Raw genomic sequence first — 19,797 nt, forward strand, 5'->3', positions numbered from 1 at the left:
ACACTATATCGTGTATTATAAACTAGTCATTTAGAAGTCTGAAAGTCGAAGATGCTGTTGAAGTTGTCAATTGCATTTTCCCAAAAATAAATGCAGATTCTTACATGTTATGTTGGATATGTTGGAAGTGCACAAAGCACTGTCTTAATTAATTTATGCAGCTGGTTCTGGACTAAGAAGGCATTGTAAAATTTGCAATCTTATCAGTAATGATAACCCTTTACCCATCAGAGCTCAGCACATGTTGCCTTGTTTCTAAATGTAGCAGTACCCAGGAAGGTAGTTAAGTTCACCCACTTTATTCTCTAGTTTGGAAGAAGGATTGATCAGATTTTTCCATCTGTTAGTTGATGCTTGCTGTTTCTCTTGTTTTATTCCGTCCAGTGTCTGTGATTGCATCCAGCCCCTCCTACTTCAGAGGGTTCACCCTCATTGCCCTGAAGGAGGGTGCAGAAGGAGACAAGGACGAGGACTATGTTGGAAATTTCCAGGTACAGTAGAAGCTAAAGACTCTTGATATAGTCTGAAAAAATAGACTTTTCCAGTTATTACTGTGCCGTTCTATCTTAATTAAGACTCATCCTGGTCTGGTAAACTAATAGTTAAATCCTGATATTTAATGTCCATCCTTGACAGTTATACACTACATTTTCATCTAACACTCAGCTGACACAAAGACAGTAAACAAGCACAGTTAATTGCACCTGCCATAACCATAATATCATTAGCACCATTCCTCTGAATTCTAGAACAAGTAGCATGCATGACGTGGGTGAAAACAGAAAAACAAAAGATAGATCTTAGTGTAGATGGAGGCGGGGGGTGGAGGGTCTTAACAGATTCTTTTTTTCACAGCCTTCCTGTCTTTGCATGTCAAAGTGTGATTATTCTCACCTCCTCTAATAGGCTTGATATAGCATTTGAAAAGAGCATTCTCTTAGCTCGTCTGAATGTAGCTGTGATTTGCCTTGTACACATGTGGAATTTAAGGAGTAGAGCTTTTCACAAGCAGCTTGTTTGTGTATGTAGGAAGTGTGCAGTTGGTGGAGTTAAGAAGCTAGTTGGCATTTTATACAAGGAGGTCCAGCTGGAGTACCGTAGAAAGGAGTAGGACCAAGAGTGAGAGGAGAGAAAAGACAAGAAAACTGGTGCTGTTACGCACATGTGATAATGGCCAAATATGTGAGGACTTTGTAATTGTAATTCAGTGTGATGAGTCAAGTGGAAGGGAGAGGGAGATTGTTTCCAGATGGTGTCATGCAGTTTGATTACTATATATTGTGTGATATTTCATATGTTGTTAATGTTTCATATGGCCATGGATTGCATTGTAAAAAATGTGTACACTTTGTAGATTTAAATTGTAAGGTGATAAAACAACACTACCTAAGCTTATTATATATTGTATATTATAAATTGTATGTTGTATATTACATACGCACTTTACCATTAATACCATGCGGTGGTGTTAAAGGTAAGGTTAAGAGGTTTGAACCCCAGAGGATTGTGGTTGACTACTTGGGGTAACTTTCTTGCTCTGTGTGTTGTATTTTCTTTTTCCAAGTCCTCTTCCAATTAATTTGAATAATAATAAAAAAAAAGACTACGTATACTGTACATCTGACTCACTGTAATCTACACACGATTTGAAATGAACTAAGCAGTTTATTTTAGCCTTATCTAGTACGAATGCGTTGAACATGAGAGGATAGTAAAGATAGTAAAGACAGTATACAATGACACAGTATGTCACAGATAAGAAGACAGAAGGCACACATACATGCATCTAGCTTTAACAGAAGCCAAATTCCCATTTCTGCACAGAACCCAAAATCACAAGCTTTAGAGCTTACTTTGTAAAGGAGCAGTTATTGTTTAGGTTTATTAGCTATTGTGTGGTCTTGTATGTTTTCTGAGACTCATGTGAACCTACAGGGTTTAGTTACTTCCAATAAAATCATATTATTTTATTTAACCTGTAGTGTAATTCATGGTGCAAGTTGCACTGATCACAGTTACTGCCATACTATAACACTCTCTGTGAACCAGATCCTTTATCATAGGAGGACATTAAAAAATCCACTAACATTTTATTTTTGTCCTGTGTGCACCTCACATCTCATTAACCAGTGGTAACAGCGGCAAGGTTTATTCGGCTTTATTTGTCCTTGCAATTGATTTCATGCTGTTGTTATTTAGTGCTAGCCTTGAGCGTGCTCCTCAGCCATATGGTGGAGCATTGTGTGGTGTGACAGGGTGCTAAATGTCAGGAGTAAAGAGGGGAAACTTGTTATTTAGTCACATTCAGTCACTTTGCTCAACACATGTATGAGACTCAGTGTGATGTGCACAGAGCATCATTGATGTGGTAGATTGATGTGTGAACATAACCTTTAGAGGGTGGCATCAAAAGTGAAAAGAATAGATATGTGATTACTTTGATTAGACTCCTGCTAGGTTTTATGAAGTTGAAGGTCTCTTTCACAGCTGTAGATGATCACCTGTCTTGTTACAATCACCATGTGACAGTGCAGTAAAAATAAACTCCTGTCCAAAAAGATATTCCTCTATCATCACCTGCTTCGCTAGGCTTTCATGTTTTTTTTTTTTGTGTGTGTGTGTGTTAAAAAAAAATCCTCCATTCTAAAAGAGCTCTGGGTGGGCCAGCCTCCAGGCACTGAGAGAAGAAAAAGAGAAAAGAAGCTGCAGCAGAAGACGTCAGGCTTTATTTAACATACAGCTCATTTGAAATCCTCTGGTGTGCCCCATCTCAGCCGTCTCTGGACAGCTCCTGACTTGATGAAAAGCACTTTTATTGAGCTCTCTGGGGAGGTCAGCTGCCACTGTGTGTGTGTTTGTGTGTTTGTTGGCAGGAACGTAAACCAGCAGGCAGTGTTGGTAATATCTGATGAACATGGATGAGATGATAGCACAAGAAAAGGCAAATTGTCTGACTCTTGACTCCTGTGCAAGTTGTGTCATTGGCATCCACTTTTCCAAAGTTGTGCAACAAGCAGCTGTAATAGAGCCAAGCACTTACTCTGATGCACACAAGTTTCCAGTATTAAATGACCATTTGTCTTTTCCTGCACTCAGTTTTAGTTTTGTGCAATTTAGAAAGAAATTTAGAAAATTAAAAAATTCAAAATTGCACACGAACGAGGTGGAATGGATCATAGGTTATTTTTCTTAGCAAATTTGTTGCTTCTTTTTGCACATGGTGTTTGGCGTTTGAATTTCCACAAGCCCCCTGTGATTTTTAACATGTTGTAGTCCACTCAGGCCAGGCCAGGATGCCTGTTAGAAACCATGGTAACATGGTAACATGGTGGGCGAAAGGGGGGAGGCTATAATCTGTCAAATAGAGATAGGGCTACATATACACAAACTGCATGTGCACACACACACAGCTCCCAGACTCCTTCTCTAACTAACTCTAAAACACACAGCGAGTCATGCACATCCTCACACAATCCACTTTCAGAGGGAACTCATTCATAACATGGCATGACAAAGGAAGTGCTCTGCCGGCAGCTTTATAGAGTGAGAAAGTTCCCTGTCTTCACTGCCCTGATGTCACTTCCTATCAAACAGATCCTCGGTCTCTGAGCGGTGAATATTATCTCTCTCACGGCAACCCACTGATCTAATTTTCTGTCCTGTTAAAATCAATGAGATGCTTAGTATCTCTGGTGTGCACTTGGGTAGAGAGGACAGCATGCATTTAGACTTTTCAGTTTGACCCAAAGAATCTGGGGAGTTTTGTTGCCTACAGTGATGAGGTGATGATTGGCCACCTGGGTGTTCACCCACATTACAAAATAGAAAGTGACAGAAAAGTGCAATGTGGCACCTATTTAACACTGTATTAATCACTTTGCCCCTTGGTATTGAAAACTATAATCTGCTGTTGTACTGTACTGGAAAAAGTTGTCCCTGCCTCCAATACAATGACATAATTTCCAAAGACTGAGTCCCTACAAAGATGTCATTATCCCCCTGAAGATTAAATAAAACTATCAATCATCACTGCAGAATAATAACACGTATGGGATCCTATTTTTTTCATCATCTCAGTGATTTTCAGTTTTACTTTGACCAATTGGAGGGGTCCCAAATCCCAAATACAGACAATCACTAACCACCCTCAGATTAATTGTGTTTCACGTCCCTTGATGTATCCTGAAAATGTGTGATTAATATCTGTGTCAGCTGCTAATTATGTTTATAGACACTTGAGCTGACAGGGGAAGTGGAAATTAATTTGAAATGATCTAATGCCTAACAAATAGCATCACAATAAAATGTGACTGTTTCAAGTGCTGTTGAAGTTGTATTATTCATTACTAATCTCCTTGTGTATGCTTGCTTTACAGATAATTGATGAGGAGGAAGCACAGTTTATGACAAACTGCCCACCTGCTGTGACAGAAAGCACTCCTCGCAGACGCACCAGCATCCAGGTGTTTTGGACAGCGCCTCCTAGTGGCTCCGGCTGTGTCGTCCTCAAGTATGTGCTACATACAGATTTCAAATACTTAAGAAATTTTATTTCTGATCGTGTTTTGATTTGATATATGGTAGCTTTTGTTGCTGTTTGTTGCTGTAATTGTGAAAATGTACAAATTGTTTTTCTAATCTAAACATAAAATTTAATCTCCAACAAAGAATTTTATTTGGATTTGTTGGCCTTTGAGATGATAGTACTCAACATAGTCCATATAGATACAGTGGTCAAAAATAGAGGCAGCTGTCAAATATTATTCTTCTCATGGCAAAGCAAATAATTTCCCATGCAAATAATGGCACAGCATAGTTAGCTGACAGTTGGTTAAGCTTTTTTTTTACTAGGAAATCTAACTCAGGTATATATCTCTTTTGCAAGAGAGTCTTGAGTACTACATACAAAAATACAGTGCATGTAAAACACAGGCAGAATACTCTTTATTCACTCAAACAATCGTCAAATCCAGACAAACACCAATTTGCCTCATTTGCTTTACAAAATGTACAACAAGTATGTTCGGAAACTTTCTGTTGCAGTCAGCGACTGTTCGAATGTTGCATTATCTTCTCAGGGATCTCCACATATTTCCATTTAAACGTCACTATTTACCGTCTGGTAGGAAGTTTGGTTGATGAACACTGACAACATGTTTTTTTTATAGTAATTGTAAATTCTTCTTAAATTCATTATCTAGCTTATCAACAGTTTAGATATTTTCAGAGAGAGTGCCACATATTCAGAGATTGTGAGTTACTAGCATATTTTAAGTTCACATGTATGGTTACTAATTTCACTACATCCCTTCCACCAGCTGAAGCACAGTTAAATGCATTGTATTAAATATGTGAAATGTCCATTACCTCTATGAATTGATTGACTCCAATCAGTGCTGCTGTTGTTGTAATGTTTTTTTGGGCTTGTTTGGATACAGATGAATAGTCGTATTCAAATTAAGACAGATCATGGCAGAAATTCATTCATAATTGCAGTTCTGTGGGGAAATATCATGTTCATATACCCAGTGTTTTTTCCCTCTGTGTCATTCACATCAGTTTTCTTATGCACAAAGAAATGATAAAAGGTTCTCTTATAGTGATTCACTAATTATGTGATCACTTGAGAAATTGACTTTTCCTTTCTATATACCTGTGCTTTTCATTTACCCTCTTACCCTCATACCTGCCTTTCTGGAGCATCTTCATGACCTGCCCTCTTAATAACCTCTGAGTTTACTTTTGCTCTGTCAGTCTTCTTTCAGTTATATTGCTCTCTTGTACTCTCTCTTTTTTATCCCCCTCCCCTTTGTTTTCATCTTGACTGTGGTGTTATCTCACAGGAGGTCATGCTGTGCCTCACATCTGCTCTCCTCATACAGACCAGTGGGTTGATGACAGAATTGTATTCACTTAAGCACATAGATGAAAAAATTGAAAGTGTGACAGCGTGCACAGTCTAGAAAGAGATACTTGAAAGTGCAGGGATGTATACCACGCCGTAATACCAGCGGAGACGGTGGGGGAGGGAGAGAAAAAGAAGCTTAGAGTTCAAAAGAGGTGTCTCTGAACATCATGATTACAAGCTAGCAGTGGGTATTTGCCACTGTTCCTTCTTGTACCTGACAGTCATAAAGATGACAAGGGTTTTGTATACCTCTGTGCTGCAACACAACAGAAACTTTAATAAAGTATTACTGATGGAAGAGGTACAACTCTTATAACTTCTTTGCACTATGGATATGCTATCACATAACCCATAACAGCAGAGACAGACACTGTTCAGTCGATAAATATGCACAGAAAGAAACAACATATTAATGTGAAAAGATTGCTAATTTCCTAGTTTAGCATAGAGAGAGAGAGAGTAAATGTTTGTTTCTAATTTCACTTCATATCTCAACTGAGCTCAGTTACTGGCCGTTGGTCTGTCTGCCAGTAAAATGTGGTTATTTAAAATGGCAACATCTGGCCCTGAAATTAGAGGTGTGTGTCTATGTGTATGTTTCTGTTAGAAAGCCCCTGTGACTTACATGTTGTCCCAACAGTCTTGCTCCTCCCATGTGGTTTGCTGCAGTATAATTGATGGGCAGTTGCTGTCTTTCAGATGGAAAGACTGAGCTTGGCGGTTTGGTCTTCTCTAAGGCTGGTGTGTGATGATAGGGTTAGACAAGGATGTTCATTCAAGCCATGAACTTGGATCACTTATTTTGAAAGTCTTAAGAGCAAATCTAGTTATTTTCAGCTTTATGGAATTGGATCATGCCAAGGTTTCTTTCAGTGTCTCTCTTTTCTTGGTGTCCAACTCTGGTACACTGAGTGATCACGGTCAGGTTTGGATTTATGTGTAGCAGCATGCTGTGGACTCTTCTCCTCTCTTAAGAGCTAAAATATGTAGATATGATATCCAAAAAACGTAAATTTGGAGCTTCTCAAGAAATTGATTTTACTCATAAATGACCTTTGGTTAACACAACACATAATATTTTTACAGATGTCTTTTATATGAGTTGGCTGAAGCTGCTGCCTTCAGTTTCTACATGAATGTTTTGTAAAAAGTATATAATTAATAATTGGCTTCAGTTTTGCTCAGCAGGGCCCACTAAAGACAGGCCTGCTCAATCTGCAGTTTTGTGATGATAAATACAGAAACTCTACTCAAGCTATCGTTTTAAGGCTGGGTCTCATCAGAAGTCTCATCAGAAAATAATCCATATAATACATTAGCTACTGAAGTTGCTTTTATCTTTTATCCTGGGTGGGGGTAGGTGGGAAGCTATTTATTTGTCATCTCCCTCTGGCTTGCAGTATCAAGGATGTGTTTTGATCCATTGTCAGAGTGAGACGGCGTATCAGTGAAAATGAATGTCACAACCACATGCAGCTGTCAGAACCCGTTTATCTCTGTTAACACAATGATAGGACAGATCAAGGGGGACGTGATGCTATCATCAAGCAGTTTTCATAAGTTCTGTTTGTAGCAACGGTAGGTAAACACAATAAATTTATTTAATCTGTGGTTGTGGTGGGAGAGAAGATAGACCAAAATGAAAATTATTTAAATCTTTGGTTGTAAGAGGAGCAGATTGAACAAAATGAGAATATATTTATTTTACAAATCTCTTCAGCATGCAAATGGGAATGTAGCCTGAGAAAGACAAAGTCTGTCTTGCTCTTTTTGCTTTTTTCTCTTTCTTGCCCTCTCGTCTTTCTCTCTTTTTGTTAATCTCCCACACATACATTCATGCACACACACACACTCACTCTCACGCAGGCACACATTCAAATAAGTTCACTTTTGGGGTGATTGGGATCGGCTGTGGTGTGAATCCGATAGAATTTAAATTGGATGTTAAATAAGCATTACTCTGGTTGATTGTCTGGCCAGACCAGGAAGGCGGGCAAGCAGTGAGGCAGAGTGTGCGCCTCTCTCTCAGGGAGATATGTGAAATTGGGGTGAGATTGAATTAAAGCATGAACAATTAGAGGTGTGCTGGTGATTTTGCTTACCTTGAATCATTTCATCCATGTTATGAAAATTGATTTATATTAGACTTAAATCCTACCTATTCTCTGACATCTCTGTCATAATGTCACATTTACACATATATACATTACATATTGTAGTTGTGATATAAAGGAGAGTGAATTATGTTTTTGAGTGAGATTAAAAATATAACAAAAAAGTAGGTGAAATGACGGTGGGTGTGATATAAAGTAGTCGTGTGTGAATTTACGCAATACGAGACAAATTGTGCTGACGGTATACTGTATTTCTAATTACGAGTATGAAAGCATGTGAGAAGAAGTCTCTGTGAGAGAATGCTTGATTACCATGAATTATTTCAGTATGGGGTTTATGGGTCTGTTTTTTGTCAGTTTTCTTTTTGTCCATCCACTTACTTTGTTAGGGGTAAATGAAGCTTAAAATTTTCTAGGGAGCTTTTACACCTACCTTATTTAATCTGTCTGAATCGTTGGACTGCAGGAAGACTCTTTACTAGACGTGGTCTTGGTCCGTTCACAAATGTACTCTGCAGTTGAATATGGTGAGAATGTCTAGCACATTTGCACGGTCCTAAAACATCAGGCTTTTACTAGTAGATAACATGTCTTCTTGGCTTAGTGTTAGCTGTGTTGTATTTTAAGATTTTTGAAAGGCAGTCAACATTTTACAGGCACAGGTTTGATTGGTATATTGCAAAGATAATTACAAATGCCAATTTTGCAGTCGGCCCATGTTTCATAGCAATTTTTCACTCACAGGAATATTTACTGGTACAGAACAGGATCTTCTTCCCATTTTTACTGTTTTTATCCCACCCCAGATCGATTTAACCAAGACAAATCTATTCTCACTTGGCATGGAGGGATACATTTTGGTTTGCTTGGATTTTTCTATGTATGAAAGAAAATGGAACCAAGCGTAAAATGGACCAAGTTTACAAGCTGGTCCACTGACCAAAAAACATCTCTTGAGGGAAACTACATATTTCCACAGTTAATAAAGTTTAATGAGTCGTTTCCTGTCACTGTATGCATTTGTTTGTGTGAAGGACAAGTTCTGGGATTGGCTCAGCTAAGCAGAGCATAACACAGCTCAGCTTAGTTTGATACTAAGATAAATGGTTTCCATGATGTCCAGCTGGACAGAGGCTACCTGGATCAGACTGTACATGCAGCACCTCATTATTGGGTTTTATCCCTATGGAAACCATGGAAACCACCCTGCAGCCATGGCTGTAGTAAAATGTTGGTGTTTGTGAAGATGTTAGGAGGTTTGTGCGGAGGTGCCTGGAGGCTTGTTTTCTGTAGTTCTTTTCTCTGGCCCTGAAAAGATTTGTTTGTCACTGATTTACATGTCAAGGCCCCTCTTAGACCTCTGTTTCCCACCACCCAGTCCCCAGTCGAAGAAACCTCTCACACAGTTCACTCTAGAGAAACTTCCCCCTGCCAGGCCTCATTTTTTGAGGAGCTTTACAGATTCTCTACCAATCAGCTCTTATCAACACAATGTATAGCATATAGTGTGTCTGTGCATTTCTGTGAATTTTTAGAGATTTTCATCAGTGCAAAAAAAAAAAAAATCACTCTTTTAGTTCCTGTTTCTCTATCTTTTAGCTTTCCCAACTCTCATTTCTGTGTATGTCTATATCTTAATGCTGATGCATGCTTTTTATGGTCTTTGTAAGATGAATTGAATGCCTCCTGAAAGACAGACGGATTTAGCAAGTTCCCTGTGGGCTCAGATACCTGGTTTTAGGAGTCTACTGAAAAAACAGGAAGATGATTAAGAATAGCTCTGCACCTCATCCGTCTGCCACAATTCACTGTTCAGATGCTTATCAGATCGTGAAGCCAATACTCCAAATTTCCTGCTGTCTGTTGTTTCCTTTTAAAACCTCTCAGCTTCGCCGTATGTTTTTCGTCATGTCCTTCTCTCTCTTCCTTTTGCCCTTTATGCCTGTACATGGTGCTCACCCAAGCCTCGCTTCTCACTGGTTCTTTTTCTTGTTGTTGTTTCTGTGTAGGGCAAGCATTGTGCAGAAGAGGATAATCTATTTCCAAGATGAAGGCTCACTCACGAAGCGAATGTGTGAGAAAGGTAGGTTTTCTGTTATTGACATGAAATAAATAATTTAACAGATTTCCTGTTCCTGTCTTCAATCTCCCTGCTGGTAGTATCCCCACTGAGAGTCTCTTTTTTGCCTATTTTCTTTTACTCTATTTCTTTCATTCTTGATTTTGATGCAGCGACATTCTTCTGTGGTGTTATGCTCTAGCAAATGAGTGATTGTAAATGAGTGTGATCCTCTGGCTGTGCATGACATTGGATGCCACACTGAGCAACAGATCAAAAGTTCCATGCTGCACATATTCCGTTTCCTCATCTCCCCCTCTCTTCCTCCCATCAATTCTCCACTTTCATAAACTACCCATCTTCTGTATGATGGGCACCACTCTCATGTGCTCCTTATACTAATGAGCAATCTCTCTATGCCTGACTCATGGTTGTCTCTTTGGCTCTTTTTCCATTTCCCTCCTCTCTCCTCCCCTAATTTCTATACAGAATCCTTGTATGGAGATGCTACAGATAAACCTCTGCTCGACTGTTGTGCCTGTGGAACAGCAAAATACAGAGTCACCTTCTATGGAAACTGGTCGGAAAAGATTCACCCAAAAGACTATCCTCGTAAGCATAATTCTCTCCTCTCTTCTTTCAAGTCACCGCAACTCTATTGCACATTAAAAAAAAAAAGTGTGTTGAGATAGTTGTGATTATTGCCAAGGGCATTGTAGTCTATCATCAGTTTAATGCACAAACAATACATAGTCCTGCTGCTGTAAATACTCACTACCTCACTATCTTTCAGTGACAAATACAATAATTTCTTTTTTTAAAACTTTTAAAAAATAAAAATGATTTCTGTTCTTTATGTATTTATTGAAAATAATAAGCTTGACCATGGGGGAGACACACAGTCCCAACATCAGACTAACACATATAGATTTTTGTCTAGAATTGGTTCACAATAACAAAAAACAGAATGTTCCTTTAATCTTGATTGTTGGATTGCAGCACAAAGAAACCCTCTAGGATATATTTCCCACATGGGTGGGTGGTTTTATCCCTGTGTGTGGCTTGGTAATGATATGGGTGGTGAGCTACAATACTGCTCATGCGGGATGTGTGTGTAACCTTGAGCCACACTATCAGGATGTGAATGGACTTAAGGATTACACTGGGTCTCTTGTCTAAATCAGGTTCTTGCTGGTCAGATCAATATACTGATTAGAGTGGAGTAAGATAAACCCTGAGATCGAAATGAACCCTAATTTACTGTCTTATGGAGAGAGTAGTTGGTATGTGACTCACTCTCACACGCGTATACGCAAACACACATATTGCAGATAAACTAGCTTAAGAGAGGATAGGGCAAGTTGTGTAGTTTGTGTTTCATCCACACTGTTAGGATGCTACAGTTGAAATTGTCCTTGCAAAAAGTCATATCCTAGGGTAACTAACTATTGTAGAACTGTTGCTGCACATATTCTTCACCGAATACAGTGAAGTCTATTTGTTCTTTTGAGTTATAAGCACTCTTAATATGACTTTGCCTTTTTGCATCAAGCAGTGCCTGAAATACGCAACAATGTGACATGTCGTCCTTCTATTTTTAACATCTGTCCTTCAAGTGCAGGAACTGGACACCACTTTGGTGGCATACATTCTGAGACCAAAAATTTACTGTAAAACAGGCCGACAGGATTTTTTTTTTTAACTTCTGACATGATAACCTTGACAGTTTTACTTTCTTTCTCCCCTGTGTAACTCATGCAGCAATGCACGGCAGTTCAGCACATGCAACAGCAGCTAACTCTGACACAGGGAGGTGATGAAAAAGGTCTTGATGTCAAAAAAACATGTAGTTTTTTATAGGATTAGCAGGACAGAGAGAGAGGGAGAGACTTTAGCATTTCTATATTGGCCAAATAAAGAATTACCCACTACAGTCAATTTCCTCTTTCCTTACACAAGGGAGTCCAAACTAAAAAAACATACACACCAAAACATTATCTGCTACATTCAGGTAGTTCTCTTTATGTCCACCCTGTTGTTTAACTATCAATGTTTTTTATTCGAAATATCCCTTATAGGTAAACAACAAACCATGGATATAACAATACTGTGTGCATAAGACATCATGTCTAAAAATTCTCTTGTTCGTTTACAGAATATGGGTACATAGAGAGCAGTGTTAGTTGAGTGTCATCAATGATGCCAAGTGTAATCTCTTATTGAAGGGCATCATTAATTAATTCAAATACTGAATGCTTTCTGTATTTGTTGAACAACACTCTTTATCTCACCTTTTCTCAGGTGATGGTCTTTGCGAAGTCTACATACAATGCATTTATTATTATGAGGTTTAGCACTGCACCATGGGGGGATCAGGGGGTTTAGTTAACCAGTAAAAAGGTGCAGGTATATGGTATACGTTTCAGCACATATTGTCACTTGTGTATTTACCAACATTGGATCTTATAAAAAATTCCACAAACTGAAAATGGAAGCCAACCACTAAAATGACCATATACACCTATCCCTACAAAAACAAATATAATGGATATAAAACTATAATAATAACAGAGCCATATAGATCAAGCTGCTTAGTTGTTGGCAATGACTAATTTATTTGAAATTATCGTGTCAACCAGTACAACAGTGGATGGGTGGGGTTGTAAGTTGAAAAATACCATCCTGAATTTTTGTAATCTTGGCAATTACATAAAGTTGCTTCCATACTTAAAAGGACCAAAAGCCAATAAAGGTGTGGTCTTTGCTAGATGGAAATCATTCCCACTTTCTAAAACTGAATGAATAGAGCAATGGCAATAAAACAGCCGCCTGCCATATATCAGCTCATGTACTGATACTAATACTAACTAATAAAAACAAACCATGCATTTTAATCACAGCACTCTAACCATATTCTTTTACCATAACTGCATGAGCAGCACTAATCAGTTGACCATGGGCTCTGAAATTACTTCTCTATAGTGACATACTGAGCTTGGTCCACACACACTCCAAGCATGAGGCACAAAATGTAATGCACCTGAAACACAAAAGCATTTAACAAATCTATAGACACTAATAAAAAGGAGCACCTTTCACTGCTAAAAACACATTCAGATCAAGCCCTGAGAGATGGTATTGACTTTGCTAGTCTGCCTTCCTCAGGCAGGTTGCTCCAAATCCTGTTAGTCTAACTGGGACACCAGAAGAGTTAGATAGCTCTGGGGGCCCAGTCATGTAAACTTTATAAATGGACAGTTAGTGAAAATATGCTTAAAACTGCCTTTGCTAAATTAACCAAGCAATACAGATACAAAAACATGCTCTTTACTTGAGGGTAACAGGTGAGTAGAGTAGAGTTTAGTGTTGTAGGGTAAAATGAAAAAGTACATTTGACATTCAGTAACCATGTTTGTATTTGGGCAAGAGTAGGAACTTGAAAATCAAGGTCATATGAGACTCAAAAAAATAAATAAATAAGACTAAAAATATCAGAATCTCAAAAAAACATGCCAGTAGCACATGAGTACTGCAATCACGTCAAGAACTTGACTGATGACCAGTGATTAGATGAATGAAATGGTTGCTTGTGTTAAAGTTTCCATTATGTATGACATTTTTTCATCGTGATGAGCACCTCTTAATAACAACTACATTTTGTGTGTGGAAAATGTACATTTTATGTTGACTGGGACTGTAAAATTACCACTATGCTAACAGGTTGATGAACTTGGATTTCATTTCTGCCCATGCACATAACATACTAGGCAGGAGGATAATATGGGACTAAGGGAGAAAATAAAATAATATGAGACAGCCAGCTTCTAGGCTATTGAGATAGACATGTCAGACTATCAAGGGCCCACAGTGAGATAGTTAGGATACCCTTAAATGACATGCAAACGTCAAGAGAGACAATCAGTACTAAGTGAACTGTACTCCACATCTTATTATGCTTTACACAACAGTGCAGCCTACAGCAGAGCTTCACCCTAACCTGTCTCTGAGTTCATTGTGTGAGGTTCAAGTTTGTTTAGCCTCTGTTGTCACTTCTGATGGATCAGTATAGTTAATAAGACCATAAAATAATCTGTGTGCTTACAAGTATGTGGTAGCAAGACATACTCAGAGCTCAGTTATATCTTCTTCTTTTTGTCACTTAGTCACACATATACCATACACAGAGAAGGATTATGACTGAGCATAAAATGTAGTAATGCACTGTAGGTGGCTTGCAGGAAAAAGGAATAATTTTTAGACTGGAACAAATCACATTTCATCATAAAGCGGTGCAGTCAGTCACCCTGATTGATAGACTGCTGGACCAATCAACTGATGGATTATCACTGCTGCTAGAACTGTAGAGGGGAGAAGTAATGGTAATTGTGACAGTGGGATAATATAACAGGGAACAGACAGAAGAGTTTCTAACATATAAAATATTTTGTTGCCTATTTTCACCAGGTCGTGCCAATCACTGGTCAGCCATCATTGGTGCATCCCATTCCAAGAACTATGTGCTGTGGGAATATGGTGGTTTTGCAAGCGAAGGAGTTAAACAGGTAGCCGAGCTGGGTTCCCCGGTCAAAATGGAGGAAGAGATCAGACAGAAGGTAAGATTCTCCAGCACTGGGAGATATCTTGTATAAAGTGGGGTGGAACAGACTTACTGATAGATGTATTTTGACAAGATATTGAGTCACATCCTTCTTGTCTCAACTAAACCCATATTAGTTGCAGAACAATACATTGCTTCGATTGTCCCCTTGACTAGTGATTCATGCATCTACTGTATGTTATTCTTAGCCTACATCTACTGTGTACATGTTAGCAGTATACAGGATCTCAGGGGAAGTACCTCTGTAGAACCTATTTTATATTTTAGGTGTGTTAAATTGTAAAATTATACTTCCAGAAGGCTCAGCTTTAAAATGTGGCGTATTCATTCCTTTATAGAACTTTGGTTTCATAAAGCATCCATGTAATCCATATGTGGAATGGATTGATGCATCACATTGTTTAAGTTCATCCCCAATTCTGCAGTCTGCAGCTTACAGGCGTGGTAACACAATTGCCAATAGTGTGGGATTTTTTTAAACATCTAATAAAATAGTGCTCTGAAATCTTTTTAAAACTGATTGCCTCATGTTACCACAGCAAAAAAACTGTTAACTCATGCATCTTTCAAAACATAACATCATGATGGTCAAAATAAGGAGACAGCAGAGCAAGTATTTATTACAGGGATTGGTCATTGTGTTGTTATCTATTGTGTTTCAGACAGGAACTCAATGGAAGACTCTCTAAAACTCCTCAGTATTGTGCTTTCTAGCACATTTGGAAGTTGGAACCCTAAACAGTTAGTTTATGCCCATATAGGCTTTCAAAACTAAACGACTATTTACACACTGTCCCCCTCATTCACCACAGCTGCATAATATTTGTTATGTTGGAATTTTTGTACATTTCTTGTACACCATTTGTCATGTTCTTTTTTCTTCTTTGGCGTCTCTGCTCTTTATTATTCCACAAATAGCTTGGTATCTTTCCCCTTTTCTTCTTCTCCATGACTGTCTCTGTGTCTCAAAATAACCCATGCTGGAAGAGCAGATGGTCCTGCAGAGTGCTTATTGTTGGCTAATATTGAAGACCTGGAGTCACAGCAGATAATGAGTGCATAGTGTGAGCAGTAGGGTCTCTGTGTCATTGCTGACTTCCCACTGCTATTACAGCACATAATTTTATTTGTATTCTTATTTCCAAGCCTGCATCATTAGATGAGTTTCACCAAGCTTAGCAGTAGGAGTTAAATTTTAATACATTTGATTGAAAACTACAGTAGGTGTGAGTCTCAATTCTTAATAGAGCACATGGAATTAACACACACAGTTAACCATGTATACCCAAAGATCACTTGCAGATGGTTGTTGAGTGACAAACTTCTGCTTTCTATAGGTAGTTTAAGTATGGGACAGAAGACAATAACTCTGTAAAGTTTATGGCCCTCATCATATCAGCAGATACAGTGAAAGTATTGAACGGGAATAAATGAGGCAATTTCCTGAATAACTGTAATCATGTCACCAAATGTGGCATGCTTCAAGCTGTGGTTATTGAGAATAATTGCTCAGTAGTGAAGTGGGATTGGCTGGCACATGAATGCAAGGTGATGATAACGCATACGATCAATAAAAACACTGATTGGTCTGATACTAGCAAGTAGCTGGCTTCACTTCCTGAAAAAAGCTAATCAATCAGCGTTTTTTTGGGTGGAACATAGTATGATGGCAGTGTGTTTTTATTTATTTTTATTGTTGGTTATCGTACTAAGCTTTTGTCACACCATTTTGACCTATAAGACATAGCTTCTTTGTGGTTATTCACAGCTGCTTTGACTTTAACTAAAAATGAAATGAATGCCTTAGACAGCTACTGCACACATTTGTTCTGTCCACCTTTCTGCAATTCATGCAACATAGTCTGTCAGTGTCCTTGTGGTAAGGAGGCCGGGTGAAGGAGGCCCCTTCTTTTGAGCTGTACTCCGCTCCTTGGTAAACGCTGACACAAACAGAAATCTGATTCGCTTTTGTGTCAGATAGGGGCGTCAGGGGGAACAACTAGCGATGAATGCAAAATTGATATTCATAGCCAGGCTCCACTTCAGCCAAGGGGTGCACTGATCAGAGTGTTCATACAAAGTTTCATTTGCAGAGGCAATACGCCATGCAGACTGAACAAACGTGCACACACACAGCCTTCTTATCCTCCTCATACCAATTCATAGTGTGATGGCTTGATTTTATAGCTGTATTTGTTGTTTTTCAGATTTTAGACCAGGGTGTGCTGTATCATTTGTCCTGCTACTACTGTTCATCAGATGTGGTGATAATTATCTTTAGAATTGCAGCTTTGTTGTCTGTAAAACTGCAGACAACAATCTAGTAGAATTTCTCCTATAAAAGATGGTTTGCATATGTGGAGTATGGAAATAACAGATGCAATTTTTAAAATTTACTTTGTCCACCCCAAGTAAGTGGGATGCTTCTGATTATTGTTGCTCTAAAATGTGACTGGCTGTTATTAAAAATATGATTGCATGTCAGAGCCTTCTGAAACGCAGCCTTCACCCACATAGTTTCAGGACCTCGACATTGCACATAAGTAGTCATGATATTCCACGTATCGCATTGAAATGGTCTGAGGTTTGTCTGATCATTACTGCCATCTGACCATTACCAAGAATTTTCAAAAATGCAGATCTGTATGCACATTTGTATTATTTAATCTACCCCTTCTTTGAAAGTGTCTTCTGTTAAATAGATGATATGTCTTAAGGTTTAGTAAAGACAATAGTGTGAGAAGGACAGTTTAGAAAGCAATGGGGAACATATTTTTTCTTTTCTTTCTTCTTGTTTTCAAAAACTGTCTTGCCAGACAGTTGTGAACAGATACAGTACTATTCCATTTACCAAGTATAAATGCTCCTATCAGAGGACTTGACAGCACAAGGGAGGCAGCTTTAGTTTGTTGGTGTTGTTCCTCTTTTCATGTCTGAGGTGATTTGTATATGCATTCAGTCATTACACAAGCTCAGTATGTCACTAATGAGAAGTTTAATGAGACTCCCTCCATGGACCAGCAACCAGGGCCAAGGCCTCAGTAGGATTATGAAATCTCCTATTTCCTCTCGCAGCATGGGGCGTTTTTCATTATTGCGGAGTATGGGCGCTTACGGAATCCTCTATTATACTCTGCTCCACAGCTTGTCTGCTGTCCAGGTAACACAACTCAGGCTGTAATGGAAAGGAGACATTGCAAATTAATGACAGGAAATACAGATTTGTGACACCTGATACAGCTGTGATCCTTATTTTATTGTTAGACATCTTTTTCATTTTTTTTTACCAGGATACACATGCAGATGATACATTCTTGAGTCATCTATAATAAGTGATTTCCCGGGACACCTCTAGAAATAAATACAGGTAATGTCCAGGATGTATAATGGAATGCCTGTAATGTGGATTGCTACTTCTATTTTATCAGTCAGATTGCCAGGTTGACGCAAGCTCTTTCATAGTGTATTGAGTTTCAGAGCTAAATCGCACAGAACCAGGTAGTAGGACTGTGTCATACTGCCTTATTCCCAATGTGTCCTCCCCGTAATATGAGTTTGGCATGCCTTAGTACTAATGGTCTATTGGCACAATAATGTGTTTGCATATGTGCCGTAATGTGCACACAACAAGCACAGTGGAACATGGAGCTTGCACACTGGAAGAGTCTGAGAAAAGGAATTCCAAAAATAAGAGTTCCCTCTTCTCACCAAATCGGATATTAATCAAACTTCTTTGTTTAGCAAGTTGTTTCTAAAACCCAATGCATCAAAGGGTAGCAACATGAATCAAATCTGTTCCACCACCTCAGGCACAAACATCACCTGTAAAGGGGGGGAGGTCATGGCAGATGTTAAAGCAACAACAATAACAAACTCCTTTAGTTCAGAAGGGTTTTGTTTGCCAGTAGTTCCCCCTATGATAAAAGATTTAAATGCTGGAACGAACTGACAGAGGCAGTGACACCGAGCCAAAGATATAAATATAATATAAATTGTTGACAGGGCAGCATTGATAGGACGTTGATCCATAAAACTCAGGGTTGATATACGAATGTTTACGTGTCTTTGGACAAGATTCTGAAATGCAGTAGTAGAGCCATAATTTGTGTGCAGCTGTCTAACAATGTCCCAATGGGAAACAATAAATATGTTAAATTTGAAAAATTATATAATTAATGCAAATATATAATAAAATATTAAAAGTCTATATCGCCCACACCTAACAGGTACTGTGAAAATAGCACCTTTTGTTAATGTTTCTCCCTCTGTTCCTTTTTCTGTGCACTGTAGAAGGATTCAAATGATAATTCTGCAGTTCCTTTGTCGTGAAAACCGTAAGGTCTGCCATCTGTAAGTGGGAGGCCTGCAGTCAGGTGTGGGTAGAGAATAATAGATAGGCAGGATCCTTTGGGTCATTGACTTCCACTGAATGAGCAGGTGTGCATGTGTGTTTCTCTTTGTACACAGGGAGTTATTCACAACCACTCTGACTGCATTGAAAGCTGTGTTTCCCACAGTTTTTGGTACATGTTTCATTACCTTTTGTTGCAGGACTGATCCGTCTTATACCTTATGACATTTGGACAAAATGGTGCCAAGAAAAAGTATCTATATCTGCTGATGTGAGATTGAGGCAGTTTATGGTAACAATGAACAAAAGTTATTTTGAAGAGCTATGTGCTTAGTGCTAGCAAAACAAATCAAGTGTGACTGACTTTGCTTTTTTGTTATTTTGGTCAAAGGAAGAATGAGTGCTTTGAGACCATCTGGATGTATCACAGGGTTAACCCTGAGAAAGACGTGGTTACAAAGGTAGTGCACTCCCAGCTTTCACTCTAGTAACTCAAATTTAAACTTGCATAACACCCCCCCCCATAATGAGTGTAAACACATAGTTAACATTGTATTAAAGAGTGATTGCCAATTTCCACTGCATATGTCTCCTATAAGACCTGTGTACAGATTATGGAAGACTGAATTACGGGCCCCAGTTATTCCCCTGCTTCATTAAGTTTTGTAATGTCTTTTTAAGATCCAATCTTCCATCAAACGGCGAGAGATCAAACTGTTCTTCACCTTGATGTCATTTGGAATTGGT

General features: G+C 38.6%; 1 protein-coding gene across 4 annotated transcripts in view; it reads left to right on the top strand.

The window, feature by feature from the left end:
- The window catches only part of spon1a (spondin 1a), a 78,758-nt gene that overhangs the window by 30,564 nt on the left and 28,397 nt on the right, over positions 1–19,797 (top strand). For all 4 annotated transcript variants that reach the window (XM_026377701.1, XM_026377702.1, XM_026377700.1 and 1 more), the window contains 5 exons: positions 385–491; positions 4,377–4,510; positions 10,032–10,105; positions 10,571–10,693; positions 14,546–14,694. In XM_026377701.1, the coding sequence (XP_026233486.1) occupies positions 385–491; positions 4,377–4,510; positions 10,032–10,105; positions 10,571–10,693; positions 14,546–14,694 (587 nt within the window). The remainder of the gene's footprint in view (positions 1–384; positions 492–4,376; positions 4,511–10,031; positions 10,106–10,570; positions 10,694–14,545; positions 14,695–19,797) is intronic.

The sequence above is a fragment of the Anabas testudineus genome, chromosome 3 (genome assembly GCF_900324465.2).
Source record: "Anabas testudineus chromosome 3, fAnaTes1.2, whole genome shotgun sequence".
Lineage (NCBI taxonomy): Eukaryota > Metazoa > Chordata > Actinopteri > Anabantiformes > Anabantidae > Anabas > Anabas testudineus.